The 20,874-nt window shown below is 44.6% G+C and overlaps 1 protein-coding gene across 1 annotated transcript in view; it reads left to right on the forward strand.

Annotated features, from left to right (window-relative positions):
- The window catches only part of PTPRO (protein tyrosine phosphatase receptor type O), a 238,719-nt gene extending 229,976 nt beyond the window's left edge, over positions 1 to 8,743 (forward strand). Inside the window, exons 24-26 of the mRNA XM_049625136.1 lie at positions 1,346 to 1,500; positions 3,558 to 3,693; positions 8,421 to 8,743. Coding sequence (XP_049481093.1) covers positions 1,346 to 1,500; positions 3,558 to 3,693; positions 8,421 to 8,525 — 396 coding nt within the window. The 3' untranslated portion in view covers positions 8,526 to 8,743. The remainder of the gene's footprint in view (positions 1 to 1,345; positions 1,501 to 3,557; positions 3,694 to 8,420) is intronic.
- The last annotated feature ends 12,131 nt before the right edge of the window (positions 8,744 to 20,874 follow it).

Genomic DNA, 20,874 nt, shown 5'->3' on the forward strand with positions numbered 1-20,874 from the left:
CCACTGACTCTTTGGAATTCATTCCTCTTTAATGCCTGAACCTAACTTTAGTTTCAAACTCATAACCAGGCCAAATTCTTCCAAATTATGATACAGTATTCCATTCACTGAGGGGATTTTAGGCTCTTGCCAAGTTTGAGGGAAGGGGAGTGAATTAGATCTTTGTTGGGGCCTGGGTTTGGAATATTCCTGACTGTTGATAACAAGAACAGAATAAATCTTTATGCTTACAAATTAGTAGAGACTAAAAAGAGTGAATCTTGAATTATCCTGATAATTACTCAGTTCAGAGGGGACAACAATATATTTGATGTATGGGTTAATATGAATAAGATACATGTACAAAACATACCCACTCACTGGGATTCCCAGAGCCAACCATATAAATGCACTGAGCTGGAAGGAAGAGAGTGGTGGAAACTATGGAGTAGTGGTGATGCTAATATCTGACAGGTCCATCCTTCACAGACGTGAGCACACTTAATCTTCCCAACAACCCCTGCGATAGGTCGTATTGTACTCTAACATCTAAAAAGACGCATCTTAGGTATGAGAAACCTGCTGTTCAGCCAGTTTGTCTTGGGTCAGAGCCTAAGACCGGGATTGTCCTATTGGTGAGTTATGGCAAGTATGATCTTGGGTAAAACTGTAAGGGAGCAAGGGAAGCAGGAGAGGACAGGGCAGGGAAGGAGCCAGGCACAGCTGTGGGTTCAGCTGAATTCTAGCCTCAGCTGCATACCATGGGGAGTGTTGGGGCATGAACGGCACCTTACAGTTACATGTGCCACTCCGACGTAAGGGGGCCGGCATTTTATACCCCAATATCGGTCACTCCGTAGCTGTGGACTGCCCTCAGTAGGAGAACACATCCTCTCAGGCACACTCCAGCAAGACATTTCCCTTCGTGGAGGGACAACCATGAGGAGGACAGAGCCATATGCTGTTAGCAGCAGCTGGAAAAGGGGCAGTCAGACTGGCAAAGGGGACCCTATGGGGGAGGGTCACCAATAGCACCTCCCATGGTATTTTTGGGCCAAAGCTGATGCCATTGCTAAACGGCCGAGCCAGAATACACACCCTGATCTGCTTATGCTCTCATCTCCACACAGGCCTGGATTCGCCGATTTATCCTACTATTTGAAGTTTTAAACAATTAGTATTTTTTCCCCCGGGCCTGCTTTGTGCCAGACACGATCCTCAGAGCTGGAAAGGGAAGCGTGCTGACCAGGAGTGGAACATGGCTTTCACTTCTTAATGGCATTAACTTGTGAGCTGCAGTGACGGCCCGGGCCAGCTGGCTAGTGGACCGAGAGATTAATGCTCACTTTGGCTTTTTCTCCTAAAGGCTGACGAGATGCAGGATGTGATGCATTTCAACTACACGGCGTGGCCTGATCACGGTGTGCCCACAGCAAATGCTGCAGAAAGTATCCTTCAGTTTGTACACGTGGTTCGACAGCAAGCTACCAAGAGCAAAGGCCCCATGATCGTGCACTGCAGGTAACTCATCAGCCGCATTTTCTGTCGCGGCACCACAGGCTTTGCTTTATAAAGGGAATCACCCACCAGTCCATGAATCCCTGAGCACAGTGAATTAACGATTAAATGAATTATGAATTTATAACATTGACAACTCACTGATACCTTACTAGGTACACAATTTGCTTATAACGTGGCTTTTCCTATCTCCTATAGCTTATGAGATAGATATTTTTATTCTCATTCTTAGCTGAAAGAAAGAAGTGGGGAGGTTAAGGGACTCGCTCAAATTCGTGCAGCCAGAACGTGGAGGGGTTAGGACTCAAATCCAGGTGCACGGTCTCTAAAGGTCGTGCCTTTAGGTACTGTGTGAAATTACCCCAGCCTATGAGAGATCCCGAGTGGTTTGTAACATGGCCAACTGCAAGGGCAGATTAAAAATAGCCGATCACAGCCCAGAATAATATTAATAGACATAAAAGCAAGATGAGGGAAAGGAGAAATGAAAGTATTCAGCTCATTAAGATAGACATTTGCTATGATTGCTCTTAGAGATTGTCTCTGAATTTCTAGACAGCTCAAATGAAAGGGGTTGTATGATCTAGCACACTATCCAAAAACAAGGGCCACACTAATTCCTTAGGAGAAACATTATCTTTGAATTTAAGCTTTCTTTCTCACCAAGTGAACCAAATCTCCATCAAAATCCATCAGTGTGACATGATTTCGTTGCAAAATTTTTATGCAACCCCCAAAGAGCATGGGATATAAATATGTTCCCACTGTATGCCACAGATAGAAATGGAATGGGGATGTTAGAGGAGGCACTGGTAGCCATGTCAACCTAAGTAAATAAGTCTATAATCCTGGGTCTAACACCTTGGCCTTTGTGAACCAGAATGGCTAGGGGAGTGTGTGTGTGTGTGGGGGGGGGGACAGAGAGAGAGCAGTATGTGTCTGTGTCTGTCCGGAAAGAAAAACACTTTGTAAGCTACCCAGTTTGGGATCAGGGAGGATATTCTTGCGTGAGTTCACCTCACGTGTTCACAGGTGTCACCAGACAACATTATCTGGTTTCAACACCATTCTTCCCATGAGCAGAAAATAAAGGTGCTCAACCACGAGGTCAAACTCGTGGTTCCTTTCCAAGCAGGAAGCAGCCACAGTTCTGGATGTGACTTTATGGGTGCTCACCCAGAGGCAGAACGTTTTCTCTTAGACAGTAAGTCTTAGGAGGGAAGAGTTGTCTTGTAGAAAAGCAATCTCTGAACTCGAGGCTTCTAGTGTTGGATTTCTCTCCCAGCAGAGACTTTCTCTTTTCTCATTTTACCATAATTCACAATCCGCAGCTTCTCAGTGGTTGGGAGAGAAGAGCTGACTTGAACATGTAGAGCTGGGGGCTCTCCTGACCGCCGGTGGGCGGCGGTCAGTGTCAGTCACTCGCCCCACTTTGTTCCGCTCTCTGAGCCCTGGGATTTGGGGACTGGAAGAGACTGAGTCCAAATATCAAATGTGATTTGGAGGCAACTATCTAAAAGATCGCTGGGAGACTGAAGCAGGCCCAGGACCCACCAGAATGGCCAGTGTGCTGTAAGGAAGGTCTGGGATGGTGAACTCAACTTAGGCCTGACGGCACACAAGTTGCTATGGCCCCAGAGCTAGAGCTGGCGTGTGGCATCTCAAGCCGACTTTCCAGCAGCGTGTGTGTGCCTAACTCTGAGGTTACGCAGAACGCTGCAACTGTTTATGTGTATCAGCTCTCCAACAGGCTCTACATGGAATCATCACTTTCCTCCGGAAGCAGAGGGCCCTGCGGGAGAGGGGGTGTGTGTGAGGCAGTGCAGACCCACATCTCCTTAAGCAAGGTGGCAGGGATAGTCAGAAATGTGCCATCGAATGACACCCCGGACCACAACTGCACGCTTCAAAATCGGTTAGGAAAATACTCTCAGGAGTTCTTCCCTTTTCTCAGTGGTGCCACCTGTAGTTTGGGGGGGTGGGATTTAAATTGCCAGTTTGTTTGCAACAGCGCAGAGGAATATGTCTGAGGAATATGTTGTCTGAACACTCTTTTGCAGTGCTGGAGTGGGACGGACAGGAACATTCATTGCCCTGGACAGGCTCCTGCAGCACATTCGGGATCACGAGTTTGTCGACATCTTAGGGCTGGTGTCCGAAATGCGATCATACCGGATGTCTATGGTGCAGACGGAGGTAGGAGCAGAATCAATACGCATTTTCAAATTTGCCCTGGAATGAGAAACTTCTCATTATTCAATCTCATGTTTCAAAACTGTTGTGTCCATTTTTTTTTCTGCATCCACTAGTCCCAGTTTTTTATTGTGCATGTTCAAACTGCTTCAGGGTATTAAAAAAAAAGATACTAGCTTCTAGCAATCTCTTCAGTGCATAGAGCTGGCACTGTTGTTGGCATCATATGCCCTTCATAATCCAGAGCACGTGGATGTATCTATGATATCTATAATAGAATAAAGCCTCTTTGAACAGACTGAGAGTTCAGTGAAGGTGACAGCCAATCTGGGTAAATGCCACCGAGTGGGGACTGTGGAACTGATACGATTTAATTCATACTTGAAATGCTAGATTTGGTTCAGTTAGTTTGGCATTAGTTTGTCCTCCATAACCCTCTGTCCCAATGCACTTTTGATGATGATCAAGGGTTGATTTATGCTTCCTGTCCCCCTTATGATTTTAAGGCTTTCCAGCTCCCAACCTAGCAGTGCAGCCAGTTCCCTTGGTCTAAATGAATGGATTTATCATTGTAACAAGGGAACATCCCCCAGAAATATCCAGCTGTGTTATATGCTCCCTCCTCCTCCTCTTCAGCCAAGCCTTCTCCTCCCTGCAAGCCTCAGAATGCACCCTGGCTGGAGTGGCAGCCCCGGGCCGCTGCCACCACACAACACACACTGCCTCCAAACAGCAACAGGTGTGCACCTGGGGGCGCCCCGAAGCCTACGCACAATAGCTTGTTCCTGATCCTAATCACCAAACCATAGTCGCAACTTCTTAGCTTCCGGCTTACAATAATCCCTTTTTTTCCCCCAAGGGGTGTGCAAGAGGAATGCTTGTAGAGTACAACACAACCAGGCCTGACCTCGTATTCCATTTCCAGCCTAAATGCCGCCTTAGTCTTTTTCCTGCTTTTTCTACGATGCACCACTAGATGTCAGTCTAACTCAAAAAGCGTGCAGCCATGGCTGCTGTTAGTGCCCCGTTTTTCTCCTCTGCCTCTGTTTGCTCTCCTGCCTCCCCACTCCCACCTTTCCAAGGCTGGACACAGCCGATGGATGGTATTTATTTCTGAGCTATAGCAAGATCATACCACTTTGGAAAGAGTGACCCATTCACACGCAGGTGCCTCATTGATGATGTGTTTGCTTCCTCACTTCCTTGAACCCACTCACATCCCAACTCTGCTGCCTTCTAATTTACAGTGGTGGGGATGTGAACTAATATTACCTCCTTATCGTAAGCTTGAAATATGCTGGTTCCCCAGAGAAGCCCACTACCTAGTGATTAAACAGTGCTTTATGAATCGGTCCATATTTTTGGTTTCCACTTCTATAAATTTACATCCTCATATGTGGTTTAAAATGTCCCCATTATGTATAGTAATCCCCAGCCTTCAAAGGGCCACTCCTTATTTTAAGTATTTTGGATGTGATGAATTGTCTGCCCCATTGACTTAATTTATGCCTCTTATAACTTTATAGACTTTGATTATAGCCTGTTTGCCTATGGCTTTCCCAATTACAGAATCTTAATCCCCTTTTAAAAACTACCTTCACATGGCCGACCCTCCATCCAGTTCTCAGCGCCATTATCTTTCCTCGCATGTGGTAATCGCGCAAAACTAGAGCAGCCTCCATGTGCCTCTCTGCAGAGCTGAGGAAGTATTTTGTTTTTCTCCCTAATGCTCTGGCCCCACATTTTGGTTGTTTGGCTTCTTTGTTTGGGGCAGCATTTTAGGTTGACATCTCCAGGGAAACGGTCTTTTTAAAGTACAGCATCCCTTCCCTGAACTCTTGTGGGAAAACTCAGTCAGTAAAAGAGGCGGAGGTCACCACAGGTTACTGATTTTTTCCAACTGTTCCAGCTTCTTGAGTTCCCTCAGGATTCTGTAATGGATGCTTTCTAGTTGGAGTTATTTATTTGTCTCGGTTTTGTTAGTTACGTCTGAAACATCTTGTCCATTTACCTTTATTTTTCATGGCTTCTATGCTCATCATGGTTCAGCCTGTATTTTGAATGTTAGGGTTTTCCTAACATCCTTCTTGAGCCCGTTCATACCCCCCAGACCTTCTGTCTTCTACTTGACTGATGTTAACACGTAAGGAGCAGAGTCAATTATTTTCTTCAGCTTTATCATCCCACAGTACCCCGTTGACACTAATGATTTTCAAGAGGCCAGTTTGGATTCTCTCTCTATAAACCGCCTGCGTGTTGTGTACCGGGTTTCCTCCCGTGGCTGGTTTCTAATTTCCCTGCCTCCTCTAGACTACCCGCCATCTCCATTCCACCACCCCGCCCCACTCGAACAATTGCAGAAGTTACCGATAAAACAGCTGTGTCCTGAGATGCACATTTCACGTCCCGGCAACATGCTGCATGGTCTGCAGCATTGACATGCCCTCTTGCCTTTTCTCAACTGACCGGGCACGTGGTCTGGGCCTCTCCACAAGAGCAGGAAGGGCAGTTAGAGAGTAGGGGTGGTGGGGCGAGACCCCGTGAGGGCCTGGGTCACAGCATGGCCTCTGTACAACCCCCTTCACCTCTCACAGGCCCTCCGTCATCTGTAAAATGTGAATGATGCATTTGTGAATCGTACAGCACACATCATGGAAATATCACCTAGACAAGCACGGTGAAACTGTAAAGGGCTCTGTATGGATGGCATTCCCCTCTCCTGGGCTCTCTTCTATTTTTATCAAACATTTTGTTTGATTTTCTTCTAATAGGCTTTCCCTGGAGGTCAGTGACGGCTTTGCTTTGAGCAGCCATTCTCCTGATCGGCAGCTTAGACTTCTCAGGGGCCCTCAAGGATGTGTCTGTAAATAGTCTTTTATTTACTTTGCCTGTGGTCTGTCTACTTTTTTTTTTTTTTTTAACTTTTTGACACCCAAGTTTGGCCACTGAATAGTTACGCACTGAAGAGCCAGTTTCTGGCCTTAACTGTGCCCAGTGCCTGACACAACACCAGAAACAACAGAGTGGTGTGTGATAATGAGAAGAAGTAGCCAGTTATTGATGATATTATCACAAAATAAGGGAATATAAGGGGCACCTGGGTGGCTCAGTCGGCTAAGGGTCCAACTTCAACTCAGGTTCATGAGTTCGAGCCCCGCGTCAGGCTCTGTGCTGACAGCTCAGAGCCTGGAGCCTACTTTGGATTCTGTGTCTCCCTCTCTCTCTGCCCCTCCCCTGTTTGGGCTCTCTCTCTCTCTCTCTCTCTCTCTCTCTCAAAAATAATAAAAACATTTAAAAAATAAGGGAATGTATTTTTTCCAAAGCTTGTTGAAAAATAGAGATTGGGCTTAGGTATCAACTCAGTGAGGTTTGAAGCATTAACCTATCTTTTATAAAGTTGTACAAAAGACCCCTTAAATCCTGCGAATACCACGACTGGTTTTTATTTCAAGGTTATTTCTAATGGTATTACTTACAGAGACGCTCTAGGCAATGAAGACACAGTAGAAAGATCATGAAGTTTCTTTGATTTCATGGCACTAAGACAGCTACTCTCCATATGCTGATGCATTTCATCTCCATCTTCAGTCAAGTATAACTTTCATCCAGTTGTGCTTCGATGCTACATATACATATGCTAATTTTACATTCTAATTTTCCACCTAACATTTTGCTCTGTGTATCTATCATCCCAAATTATCCCAAACTCTATAAATCTCATTTTAAAGACTGACTAGTGTTTCGGTATAGATCTGCTGTAACTTATTTCAACCATTCTCCTTTTTATAGAACATTAATTGGGGTCTTTTCCCACTTGTTTACTATCTGCGTCCAGAGTGTCACTTATTAGCACTTTATTAATAATACCTCTGCCAACCACAGATGAAAACGACAGCTTCAACAAACTCAAGTTATCATTGAATGTGACTTTTCCCCTTCGGTTTTGCTCACGTCATGGATGAAAAACAATTGTTTTAATTTACATTTTTTTATTATGTCGCCATTTTTTGCTTATGGTTTAATATTTCCTCGGTTTACTTCAGAAAATATTTACTAAGCACAAGCTGAGTGCTAGACATTAGGAATAAAAAGGTACAGTCCCTGCCTTCTAGGAATATATGGTCTAATTGTCGATATATTTTGCCAGTTTAAGTGTGTGTGTTACTGATTGGAGGAATTTTAAAGAAAAGTAAAGGTATCGACTTTCCGTCATAATTCTAGAAAATAATTTTCTCTCCCAGTTTCTGGTTTGACCTTTATTTTATTCTTTTCACTTTGTTTCATATACAGTACTTTCAAAGTTTCATTTGTGATTTGTTACATCGTTTTGAAGTTTAGAAAGTCCTTCCTAAAAGGAATCAGACAAAAATTAACCTATATTTCCCCCCCCCTATATTTTTATGGCTTAATTTAGTAAACTTCCTGGATTTTATTTTGGTGTATATTATGAAGTGATACACTATTTTTCTTTTTCAAAAGAGGCCCATGATTTATCGATTGGACATTTTCTTTAGCATTAAGCGGTGATTACGTAAACTCTATTATTAATCAGAATATTTTTACAGTGGATTCTCTTGGATTTCCTAGTGATAAAATTATTTCAGAAATAATGGAAATTGTTTTTTGACATCATGGTATTTAATCCTGCCATAGGATTAAAATAGTCTGTCTTGGAACGTGTTTGCACAAAAATATCTTGTTCTGAAACACGTTTTTGTCCTATGCACCAGGAGCAGTACATTTTTATCCATCAGTGTGTGCAGCTGATGTGGACGAAGAAGAAACAACAGTTCTGCATCAGTGACGTCATCTACGAGAATGTTAGCAAGTCCTAGTTCAGAACCCGGAGCAGTAAGTAGAGAAAAGGCCATCACGGGCACTCTGTCTTAGAACAACAAAAGGCAGCAGTCACCAGTTGTATGGATTCTGCCCCCACAAGTGGGGTCATAGGGCGAGATTAGTACCATTGCAGATCTGAGAGCTTCCATGTACCCGGGTTGGTAAGTGTGACATTAGGGGCTTCAGCAACTCCTTGTGACATGACCTTCATTCTCTCCACCTGAACCTTAAATTGTTCTGATACTGGATCCATGCACGAAATGTCAGGATACTCTCACCCAACTCTATCTAGATATTTTGTGCAAATGTTTTATTGATTACAAGGGTCATACGAGGGGTTAGTTACAAAAAAGACGTGAGCTGGAGCACACATCCCAGAGAAGAAAAACAGTATTGGCAATATTCTCAGAATAGTGGAGTTTAAGAATGCCTTGATCTCATCCATTATGTGAACATTTTCCTGAGAGCTTCCTGAAAACATTAGTAACATAGTTGGTGCCTTGTGCTCAAATTCGACCAGGAGATCAGATTTGGGAGGTGTAAGTAATCTTAGCTGAAGTAACAATATGCCAATTCAAGTCAGTAAACGGAGTGTGAAATGTATCTGACTACACTGAGGTGGGGGTGGGGGGACCATTCACAGGGTGTGGAGAAGGTAGCTGTGCATTGTGGCAGGAAAATGGAAGGATAAATAGCGTATGGACCAGTGGGTAGCAAGGTAAGATTAGCATTCTGCCTTCATATCCATCAAAAGACAGAAAGCCCGAAGAGGCAGGAAGGATAAAGACTAAGACAGAGACAAATCTGCGGAAAAGGGAAAGATATTTAGATCCACAGGAAAGGCTTACACAGAGAAAGATGTACAGATAAACCTATGTCACAGAGCTGTCCGTGTGTGGCTTGACCCTCCCAGACCGCTTACTCTCTCTTTCAATCTCTCTCTCTCTCTCTCTCTCTCTCCATCCCCACTCCCCCCCGCCCCCCACAGGACAGGACATGGTGTGCACCCATCCTCCCTTGCTTCCAGAGTTTTTTAGGGGCGCTGCTAGCCATTTTGCTAAGAAGAGCCCCTGCTTTGTAGTATGTGGCCAAGGAGATAATTTATCTCATTGAAGCACCGGGAAGACTTAGCCTTAAAGAGCCTCCAGTGTCTTTTGGACTCTTTTACTTCTGGACATTGAATAACGGACCACATTCAACCGAACACCAGAAAGGTCCAGACGCTCTGCAAAGGGCAGGAAGCACAGCACTTCCGAAGAAGAGTTTTCTTGGCCCTTGGCTGGTTGGGCTGAGTTTTTGTTGTTGTTGTTTCTAAGTGCAATAATTTTTGTATGTGTGATTTTATCAGGAAGTTGAATTGTTTTCTACCCACATGACCGATCAAGCCCGTAGCCCAAGAGGGAACAGGCATTGTTAGTATCAAATTATACCTCATTGTTAAAAAGCGGCATGGCCACACATGAGGAAACCGTAATTCTGCTTCACGGAAATTGAACTGGCAAAATCTGTACTCCGACATTCAGATGCTGGGTCAGGAGGGGGGGAGGGTGCAGGGGGGAAGAGAGAGGGGTTGTACCCACGGATCAACTGCATATCTTTTCCAAATATGAAGAGCTGTAATTCAGCTTCAAAGTAGAGTAGGAAAAATATTTAAGTCTTAATTGTTCTAGTTCTTGATGGTTTTCTTCCTTATTAACAGCTAAGTGTTTTTTCCTTGGCCCTCTTCAACTAATGTCACCCTCCAGATTCTTTTTCAACAAATCAGATCTGGTTCAGAATGGTTTTAAGAAGGACTCTTTAGACTCCACTGCTGTCTGAGCAACCTTGGTGCCTGGAGTTTGCATTCCTTTATCTGTTGACCTGCATACATGTGAAAGCTGTTTCTTTGAGAACTGTAGGCTGTGAAAACGCACTTTCTTTCCCCCAAAGAGCTGGGAACTTATGAAGTTATGGCAATGAGCTGCAGCATGCTAGGACAATTATTTGGCGGCGTTTTTGGGTAATATTGTCAAGCGTTTCTATGGATTCCAGCGTTTGATTTCTTTTCGTTTGGTTTCATTTTTGGTTGTCCGTTTCATTTTAACCAGTGTTAACTAGTAACATTTTATTCTTCCGATTTTGTACAATTACAGTACATGACTGTGCATTGTGACATTTGACGGCATTGTGAAGCCTGTTATTTTGTGTCACTTCCTTAAAAAACAAGAGGTGATGGTATGGATATACAAAGGAAAACATTTTGAGTGGAAAGTAAACACAAGCTGACTGCTTCACTGTGGCAACGTGGCTGTCCTGCCTCCCCGTGCGCGTGCGTGCTCTCCTCTGTGCATCTGATCTGATGGCTGCCCCTCGCCCTGGCTTCCCTTCATTCCCGATCATCTTCATGAAGCCATGTACCCAGGATCAGCTTAATATTTTATCGGTGACCTTAGTGGTGGTGAAGGATGCCAAGTGAACAGCTCCACACCCTACTGTCTCTCGTCACCGAGGAGCCCTGGCCACCGCGGACCTTGGCACAGTTCTGTGCAAGACCTGGCCAGCGAGTGTCAGGTTCACCTTGCAGGGGGAACAGCAGAAGATGCCCACACCCTGCAGGTTAACAGCTTGGGCTCCTCAGGCATTGTCAGTTCTTACCTCCTTTCCTCTCCTTCTCGCCTCCCTGCTGCCACCTCCTCTTCTCACCCCTACCTCTTCATTTCCCTTCTTGGACATGTTAATAATGTATCACCCACTCCATTCGCGGGAACACACAGGGCTAAAGAAAGGTGGCGAGTGTATGTGTGACATCCTTAGATTTTCACACAAGGACAGGTCAGGAGTGACGTGCACAAACTTGGATGAGCCGATAAGGTGCATGGGTAAGCCGGAATCCATTTCGTTTTCGTAGGCTGGAATATTACTTCCCCTGAAACTTAAAGCACTTCATAAATATTTCATGTTTTTCTTGAGCACCCCTTCAGTGTAGGGATCAAATAGTACCAGATCAACTTTCCCAAAAGAGAAAATGAAGTATCCAGAGTTTAGACTGGAGACTCAAGAGTTTAGACCACAGAAAGGGCACACGAAAGCACTTTTCCAGATGGCTCCCTCAGGGGTCTCCCCAGCAGTCACTTTGTCCATTGGTATGCTGGTGCTCCTGAAACTATAGAATTTAGAGTGGGGAAAGCATCCATCCATCAGAAGGCTTGGATTTTGAGAGATGCAAGACGGCTCAAGAGGGGCAGAGAGAGAATGAGAGAACCCCAAGCAGTCTGTGCACTGACTCGCGAACCATGAGATCGTGACCTGAGCTGAAATCAAGAGTCGGGTGCTTAACCAACAGAGCCACCCGGCGCCCGAGAAGTCTTGGATTTTAATCCCAACAGATGCCTTTGGAACTTGCCTCTCCTGAATCTCAGTTCACCAACTGTAGCAGTGACCTCCTCAGAGCTCTCTATTTTTCAGGTATAAAGAGTATCAGCATGATAATTCACCCAAAGATGCTCTGTATCTCGTCCCTTCAGGTACCCTAAAACCATTTTAAGCAGCTTCATTTTCACTCCAGGACTCAGTGTGAGCATTCAGAGCGGAGGCTGCCAGGGCCTCTGTATTATTAATAAGGTGTTTTGTTTTGTAATCATCTGAGTCGTGCTACAACCTTCTTTTTTTTTTTTTTAATTTTTTTTTTTCAACGTTTTTTATTTATTTTTGGGACAGAGAGAGACAGAGCATGAACGGGGGAGGGGCAGAGAGAGAGGGAGACACAGAATCAGAAACAGGCTCCAGGCTCCGAGCCATCAGCCCAGAGCCTGACGCGGGGCTCGAACTCACAGACCGCGAGATCGTGACCTGGCTGAAGCCGGACGCTTAACCGACTGCGCCACCCAGGCGCCCCGTACAACCTTCTAAACATAGAGGTGCTTAGCACATGCAGTTCATACTAGCCTACGTGGTACAGAGAGAGAGGAAGACTTTATCGTCACAAAATATTTAACTTGGAGTGCTATTGACATCAGATTTCCTCACTGCAAAAGTCAGTTTCTGAAGTTAATTGAGAAACTACCATGAAGGCCTAATTTATAAATTTAATATCTAATACCAACATATCCACCACCACACATGCTTTTATGTAACTTGAAAAGGAAAAAGAAAAGTGACAAATTACAACATTTTTTTAGGACAGCATTTTGATTCAAGGCTTATAAATTTTCCAGTACAAAGTCAATGTTACCCTTCCAAATTTAAAATGAGAGAAGCTAGTAAGATTATTTTAACCTCTTATAAAATCTTTTATCAGATTTTCTAGTGTCTTTTGTTATAAAAGCTGTCCCTGCCCCCCCCCCCCTCCCACTCCCCCAAAGGCAATCCATCTCTCAAGGAAGGTGTGGTATTAACATATAAAGCAGGATCTGGAGACTTTGGATCTGAATTTTTTGCAGACCATATGATAGCTGCTTGCTAGTGGGTTGGCCCTTAGCCAAGGAGTTAAAGTTACTGAATCCAATCTCTAAGAGCCAAAATCCTCCCTGCTTTCTAGCAAGGAGGCCTTCCTTTCCACCTCAGGAAACGTCTGATGTAATGTGCCTCAAATTAGCTGGCTCGCTTCCTGGCTCACAGCTTTCTAGCCTGGTGTTCGGCACAGGCTGAGTCCAGAGGCCATGCCCGGGACTAAATATAACATCTACTTTGGCCAAAGGGGTTATAAAGCGACCAAAACATAACATATGCAGACTCCTACCCCTAGTTTTTCACAGCATTTGACGCATTTGAAAAACAACTTAAGTTATGACATCTCTGACACTGGGCCTCCCAGAACAGCCAGAGGCTTTTTGTCAGTTTCAGCCCATGCAATGGCAAGGCCTGATCCCGGTGGGGCCCTCAGTTAAAGATGGGTACGGTGTGTAGCTCGGAGAATCGTATCACCAGGGACATTAAGAAACTGAAGGTTGTCCAGGGGCGCCTGGGTGGCTCCGTCGGTTAAGCGTCCGACTTCAGCTCAGGTCACGATCTCACAGTTCCGTGAGTTCGAGCCCCGCATCCTGTGGTGGCCTCTGTCTTCGGATCCTGGCTCCCAATCTCTGCCCCTCCCATGTTTTCTCTCCCTCTCTCTCTCTCTCTCAAAGATAAATAGACATTTTTAAAAAAAAGAAGAAGAAACTGCAGGCTGTCCAAGGCAGTCACCAGAACCATTAGGGATGTGGAAAACAACAGGTCAAAATTACAAGACTTGAGAAAAGTGAGACTGTTAAGCCCGGAGTAAAGGAAGATTCCTTTGTTTATTCAATCATTAATTCAACAAATATTTGTTTACCTAATCATGTTGAATGAATCAACCAACCAAGGAAAGATTTCTTGACCCCGTGCAATAGGCTAGGCACCATCGTAAGCACAAACGGTGCCATATGCTATCTTCTAAAAATATGTCATGGAATCAATTTTGTCGTTGTTGGAATGACCAAGAAAACATCAGTCAAGACATTTTCAACATGTTTCACTTATATATCTCAAAACTTAATATATTTTCTGCAATGAGGGGCCAGTGAGGATAATGGTGTTGGGCTTTTCCCCTATGGTTTATAGAACAGCAATACTAGGTTCCCATCGTCTTTGTTGCTCATCAGTCACCACAGACCGTGACATAGTCCCTCTTCCTTGATGAGAATTATCATATATCTCCCTGGAAGATGGCGGATTCTTTTCTACTGAACCCTTCCAGTATGTAGGATTGCCCCCTCACCAGGCAGTCCATCGCTTCATTTGTCAGAAAGCATTACCAGCATTCCCTTCCTCTGTCTGCACATCTAAGGACTTTACTGACACTAAGGATGTAGGAGTCTGTGCCTCTCATGGATATAGGCTTGAAGCCCAAGTCACTTCCCCATTTTGGTAAAAGGGCAGGTGCTGTGTGAGTGCTAGAGTCCAGAGCTGCTTGGGACAGAGACCTAATTTTAAGCCATTCAATTTGAGAAACAGCCGATTTCTAACCCTCTCGAAAAATGATTTATTTACTCAACATCCCTTACGAGACACTGGGGCTGTGAAGATGGATGAAACAAGGTTCTTACCTCAAGGAATTTACATTCTATTTGGGGAAATTTGAAGTGAAACTAAGGGCAACAAAGTGTTACAGATGCTGTGATAGGAAAACATAAAGCATCCAATGCAGGCTCAAGAGCAGGATAGGTGTTTGTTTTCTCGAAGGGCCAAAAAAGACTACACTGCCATATTAAAGTATTAAAGACTATTGAACTATATTAAAGAATACTAATGATGTACACTCATTTTGCAATCAGCAAGCATTCAGAAAACCCATTGTGTCATTCACCAGGGCCCATGTGAGTAGCCTAACCTCAAATCCTGCCTTCTGAAACTTTTCTTTTTCACTTGACTCTAAAGTGACAATTTCTTTCCGAGCCTCCACAGACAGCTCCAGCTCATGTGTTATTCAGCAGAATGCAATGAATTTACTGTTACTGCAAACGTAACAGAGCCTATTGGGACTACATTTTCCAGCTACTTGTGATTAGTGCTGTCCAAGGCAAGATAGGCAGAAATGCTAAACTCCACTCCTTGGCCTGTGACTCCTGATGATCACCCAGGAGCAACCTTCCATCTCTGTCCATCTGTCTATCTATCTATCTATCTATCTATTTCCATCCCTCCAGATCAAGATGGCGATGCCAAAAATACAGAAGGAGGCTGGGGCCCCAAATCACTACCTGGAGCAGGAATGAATGCCTGCTGCACCGACTCATGATGTGACCAAGTAACACATTTCCATTGTGTTCTCACAGTGATTATGGTATCGTCAGCTCTGGCTGTCACCCTGCTCTTAAATAATATGGCAGCACCAGGATATGCTTTACAACTGTGTGTGGCTTCAGTTACCGTGGGAGTTTTCCTGGGCAGTGGTGTGGGCTTCCCAATAAAGTTCCCAGAAGGCAGGTGAGAGATGAAACAGGGCAGAGCAAGGTCACCCCACAATGCAAACAAGTGCTCAGGAAAAGGCCACAGGAGCAATGATGGTTCTTTTAATAAATAAAGTTTTCTATGGAAATATATGCCTTCTTCTCTAAAGTGGTTTTCCCCCACGTAAGATCTCTCCTTCTCTTTGTCACCCCGTTTTAAACCCTATAACAAGACCATTATATAGGAACCCCACTTGAGGTCTTTAGCCTTGAATGAAGCTATTGACTCTGAATCAAAGTCCAGGGTTTCTGTGAACAACAGGCCCCACAGTGGTTTCCAACCAATAAAAGCCCAAACACACAGGAGGCCGTGAGGCTCGGCAAGGGAGGTGAAGCTCAACCAGCCGTGCCTTCGTGTCTTGTACATCACGGTAGGCTCCAGAGCAGCGGCTAGAAGTTCAAAGCCAGCTGGCACAAAGTATTTTTGTTCACTTCTACGAATACCAAAAAGTCCAAAGGGCCATTTAAACTACAGAGAGGTCACGGCAGCCACTACTGCCTTTACAAATAGAAAACAGAATGGTCTCGAAGGGCCCCTTTATGTCCAAAACCAAACTGGATCACTTCCCCCCCGCCCTTAACCTGTGAGTGAATTTGGGAAGCAGCATCGCAGAGTGGAGTGGTTTAGAACAAGGGGCTGTAGATGGAGGGAGACTTGAGCTGAGATTCTGTGCCTGACTGTGACTCAGTTATCTCATCTGTGAAATAGGCATGGTGATGGTAGCTTTATGGTAGCACAGGGCTTCAAGAAGATAAAGGAAACAACATGCGGTGGGGCTGAAAACAATACCAGGAGAAACAGCATATTGCATAGCTGGCGGGGACAAGCAAACCTCCCACAGTCTCCAAGGGCCATCTTGGAATTCTTGAAGAGATTTGGTAAGAGCATCTGGAGCTGGTCCCTGAACTGGGCTGGGTTAGTTTCCCCAGGATGACAAGTGAACCCCCACCTCCATTCCTACCACACACAGTCACAAACCTCAGAATATAAAGGAGATGCAGCCTGTGACCCAGTGTGGACTCCTGGGTCATAGGCATGTGGTGCCGAAGCAGGAGCTGGTCCTCCAGATCAGAGTCCTGGATGGTCCGGGCCTGACTTTCTACTTTGACTCTCTACTACCCAGTGCGTCAACAGTGTGTATTTTGCGTCTGGGTGCACAGAACCCCACTCGAGGCAAAGCCATGCCACGGCCTGATTCTCATTCAGTGAAAACGTCTGTAACTGGGCAGGCAAGCTGTGCAAATTCACTGCATAAAACAATGTGTGAAAAGCCGACCACTTCTTTGAAGACAAAGAAGCTGATCTGTACAAACTGTAAGATGCAAGAGTTACGAGTTAACCCTCCTGGGTGGACTGAAGAAGGCTCGGAGTGAGCAGACGCCCCTGGGGACACCGCTCGATGCCTGAGAGAATGAGTCTCCTTGTCTGTGAGCGGGAATAAGAAGAGTTTCCCCGACAGGGTCGTGTTGAGGATTACACGTAAAACCCTTGGTGTGGTGCCTGGCGGTTTGAGGACGCGGAGTGACGACTGAAGAAGGGCAGACTTGGAGTTCCAGCGGCTCGTGCTTGTCAGAGCAGGGGGCCCTTGAGAAGTCACCACCGCTGAGCCCAAGTGTCCCCACAAAGTACAAGCAGCCCTGTGGAGTTGTGGTGAGAGTCAGAGCTGGTTGTGTAAAGCACCAGCTGGGGGCCTGGCAGCGTCTGCATGGCGTAAATGCCTTCCGGTTCTCCAAGCCTCTCCGCGGGTTCCGAACACCAAACCTCCCGCTCGCTCATTCCAGCACCGAGATGAGCCGTCCCCAGAGTAGGCGTGTCCCGTTGATTCCTGGATCCCCTTCGGGAGCACTTCTCGTGAGATCCTGTCCATGAGGCCTGCTCCCCAGGTTAGCAGTTACAACCCTCCGCGCTGAGTGCTGCCACACTTGGGGTCAGCCACTCGGTAAGGGAGGCCCCACCTGCACACGTACATCTGACAGGGGTGTGGGAAACGCAGTCTGACAATTGCTAAAAGAAGTGAGAAGCACCCAAGCAACTTCCAGAGAGCTGTTTTAATTTGCGTTTTGTAAATCCATTGCGCTGTCACCAAGGCATAAAACAACAGTCATTTCCTCTTTTTTTTCTTTTTCCTATTGCTACAAGACAAATGAAATGAATTACCTAAATGTCTACACTCTGCCCTATAAGACTGGTTGTAGTGAAGAGGTAATAAATTCACTTCCCTGGGCTGCTTTCCTGATGCGAAATGTGTCTTCACTTATCGGCTGCAAAATACTGGGTTGCTATGTCATTAAGACTCTAGACCTTGTCGCCTTGCAAAGGGCTATATTTTGTAAGCTAGACAACAGATCGTGGCAATTGTCTTCGCCTGTGGCTCAATGGCTCTGCCACTTTCATCTTGTGACTGGTCACGCTGATCCTCTTACCACATGCCTCCGAGGAGCCGAAGAAGACCCTGTCACTGTTATGTTTACTGGATAGACCACACCACAGACTGACTTGCAGCAAATGTGTATCTCTTCCTGGTTCCAGCCCGGCCATCACCAGGAAAACTGGGACCAGGATCAGCTAGTATTTGACAATTTATCGGCATCCTCTATAATGTCCACTTCAAAGCCTATGTATGAAACTAAAGAGATGATATCCAAAGGCTATTTTCCTGTCTAAATAAAGTATTCCTTTGAAGGGGTGGTCAGCCACCTGAAATTTCCCAACAGTGTTAATGACTGCTGAGATCAGATCTAATTGTGGGCATGGAATAATCAGCTCCCAATATACCTTCATGTTCACCTGCAAGGGCCTTTGTGGAGGAGGGAACCTATGAGACCTGGGCCAGGGGCTTCCAAATGAGGCTCCGTATCTCCTCTCTGCAGCGTCGGCGACAGAAGCTCTGACTTTTATCTGTTTGATACAGTGGTATGTTATATAAAATTTCATGTTTTGAAAGGATGCTTTTTATGCTTCCAATTTTTTTTTTATACACTGGCCTATGATATCTGAGGGTAAAGATTTGCAGGATATGCAGAAGTCCAAGAGAGTGGAGTCCAAATTTAGTTTTTCTACTTACTGTGTGACTTTGTACAAACTACTTGACTTATGTCTGAGTTTCAGCCTCGTTATCTGTAAAATCTGTAATGTGAGAGATTGTAGGGTACTGAATTCGGTTCTTGTTTCCCTTTCCCTAGAATAGATGGGGACCAGAAGGACTTAGGGGGTGATACCAGCTTAAAGTAAGACACTTTAAAACAGGACAAGCTATACATATTAATTTCTCACTGTGTGTGTGTTATTCCTTGTTTTTCCATTATCTGCAAGAGACTGTTCATTTGGGGGGATGACAGGAATAACTAATGTTGGAGAAATCATGCTCCACTCCACAGCCAGGCTTCAGGGACACGAAAAGAAGCAGGAATTGGGCCAAGTGCCTGGGACTACAGTCAGGAAGGAAAGAGCTCATGGGACCAGCCTGGACCAGGACCATCTGGGCCTGGCAGGAGCCCTGATTCATTGCCCATCCCATCCCCACACCAAACCAAAGGCATACTTTCTAATATTGTTCCGGTCTCCTTGCACGAGCATTGAGAGGAGAGTGCACAGACCCAGTTCTGGTGAGAACTCTAACATAATCCCTCATGCAGCCTCCATAAATTTACTTTTCGAAAACAAGTGAATCTCAATTTCCTATAGATTTTCTTAGAGAAAAGTACTGGAAGGAAGAGTTTTATGTGATTAGAGTATCCTATGACCCAGTGCGTCTTAAGTGGAGGGAAAGAGAAAATTTACTGCTCACCTCTCATAAGCAGTATAAGACTACAGTCATTGGGATAAGGAAACTCACTGGCTCTTTGGGGATAATTCCCCAACAGTGCAGCAAGCTAGGCTTGAACAGTTAGTCCTGCTGAAATGAGGAGGCAAAGATCAGAGGTCAGGCACTGGAAGGGGCTAGGATTTCCAAAGAAGGGCACCAGAGTGGAACTATTTGTGCAGAGACTGGCCACAGAAATCTGGAAGTGAATCTCCAGTTTGCAGAGGGTAACATCACCCAATGTTTAGCAGAGCATGGCTGCCAAAAGGGTGAGAGTGGAATAGAGCTACCAGCGGAAGCTGTGCTGGGGGACATTAGAGGTCCAGCCCAGCAAAAGGGAAGAGACCTGTTTAACACCCTTTAACACTCTGGGAATCTATCTGAGATAGATCCACCCTAGAAATTCGTCCAAAAAAGGAAATTCCTTAGAAGTAAGAATTCCTTAGAAGTACGACTCCACAGTAAAAACTACTCTTGACAGGTACAGACAAAGCCTAAAATTAAGCAATAACCAGATATGCAGAACAGAGAGAGCTTGTAGATAAAGCAAATCAAGTTAGAAGACCTTATGAAACACTTTGAGCCATCAGGATCCATCCTTTGCATAAAATCAAAGACATACAAGTTCAAAGTGATCAGCCAGTACTGAATTGCTTGCCAGAACAAGAATACTCTTCGAAGAAAGATAACAGGTTCTAGAGTATATAAAACATATCTATAATGCCAGGTATATAATAAAAAAAAAATTACTACACATGCAAGGAAAATGGAAACTAGAACCCCCAGTGGGAGAGAGAAAAAGCAATCAATAGAAACTGAGCCTGAGATGACCCAAATGTTGGATTTAGCAGATAAGGATTATAAAGTAGATTTTATGTGCTAAAAAAAAAATTTTTTTAAGTCATTCAAAGAATTGAAGAGAAATATTTTAATGAGTAAACAGATAGTCTCGGCACAGAAACGAAAGTTAAATAAAAGCATGAAATGTAAAACCTGCAACTAATAAAATACAATAACTGAAAAGAAAAATACTCTGTATTAACAGCATGTTGGAAAAAAGATCACAGGGGTAGGAGAGAGGAGAGCTGGTGAGCCTGAATACATAGTAACATAAATTTTCCAATCTGAAGAATGGGAAAAAAATTGTATTAAGAGACACCGAGATTGCTGGGATGATATCAACTGGCTTAATATGCATGAAATGGGAGGCCAAGGAGAGGAAGAGAGAAAGCAGAAAAAAGTACTGGAAAGAGTATGGGCTTCGATAATGGGAAAACATTATTCATTGAGGTGCACACAGGATAAATACCAAGAAAACTACATCTATTAACTTTATAATCAATCTGTTGAAAATGAAAGACACTGGGATAAAAAATCCTGAAAACAGCCAGAAGGAAAAAGCATGAATGATGACTGACTTACCATTATGAACAATGGAAGCCACAGATCAGTGGAATAACACTTCTAAAGTTCTAGAATAAAAACTGGCAACCTACATTTCTATATTCAGTGAAATGTGTACTTTAAAAAGCAAGGTGACTCCAAGTTTGGGCCCAGATGGAATCAGAGAAACTGGATTTACCCTCTAGCCTGAA

This window comes from Panthera uncia, chromosome B4, assembly GCF_023721935.1.
Source record: "Panthera uncia isolate 11264 chromosome B4, Puncia_PCG_1.0, whole genome shotgun sequence".
Lineage (NCBI taxonomy): Eukaryota > Metazoa > Chordata > Mammalia > Carnivora > Felidae > Panthera > Panthera uncia.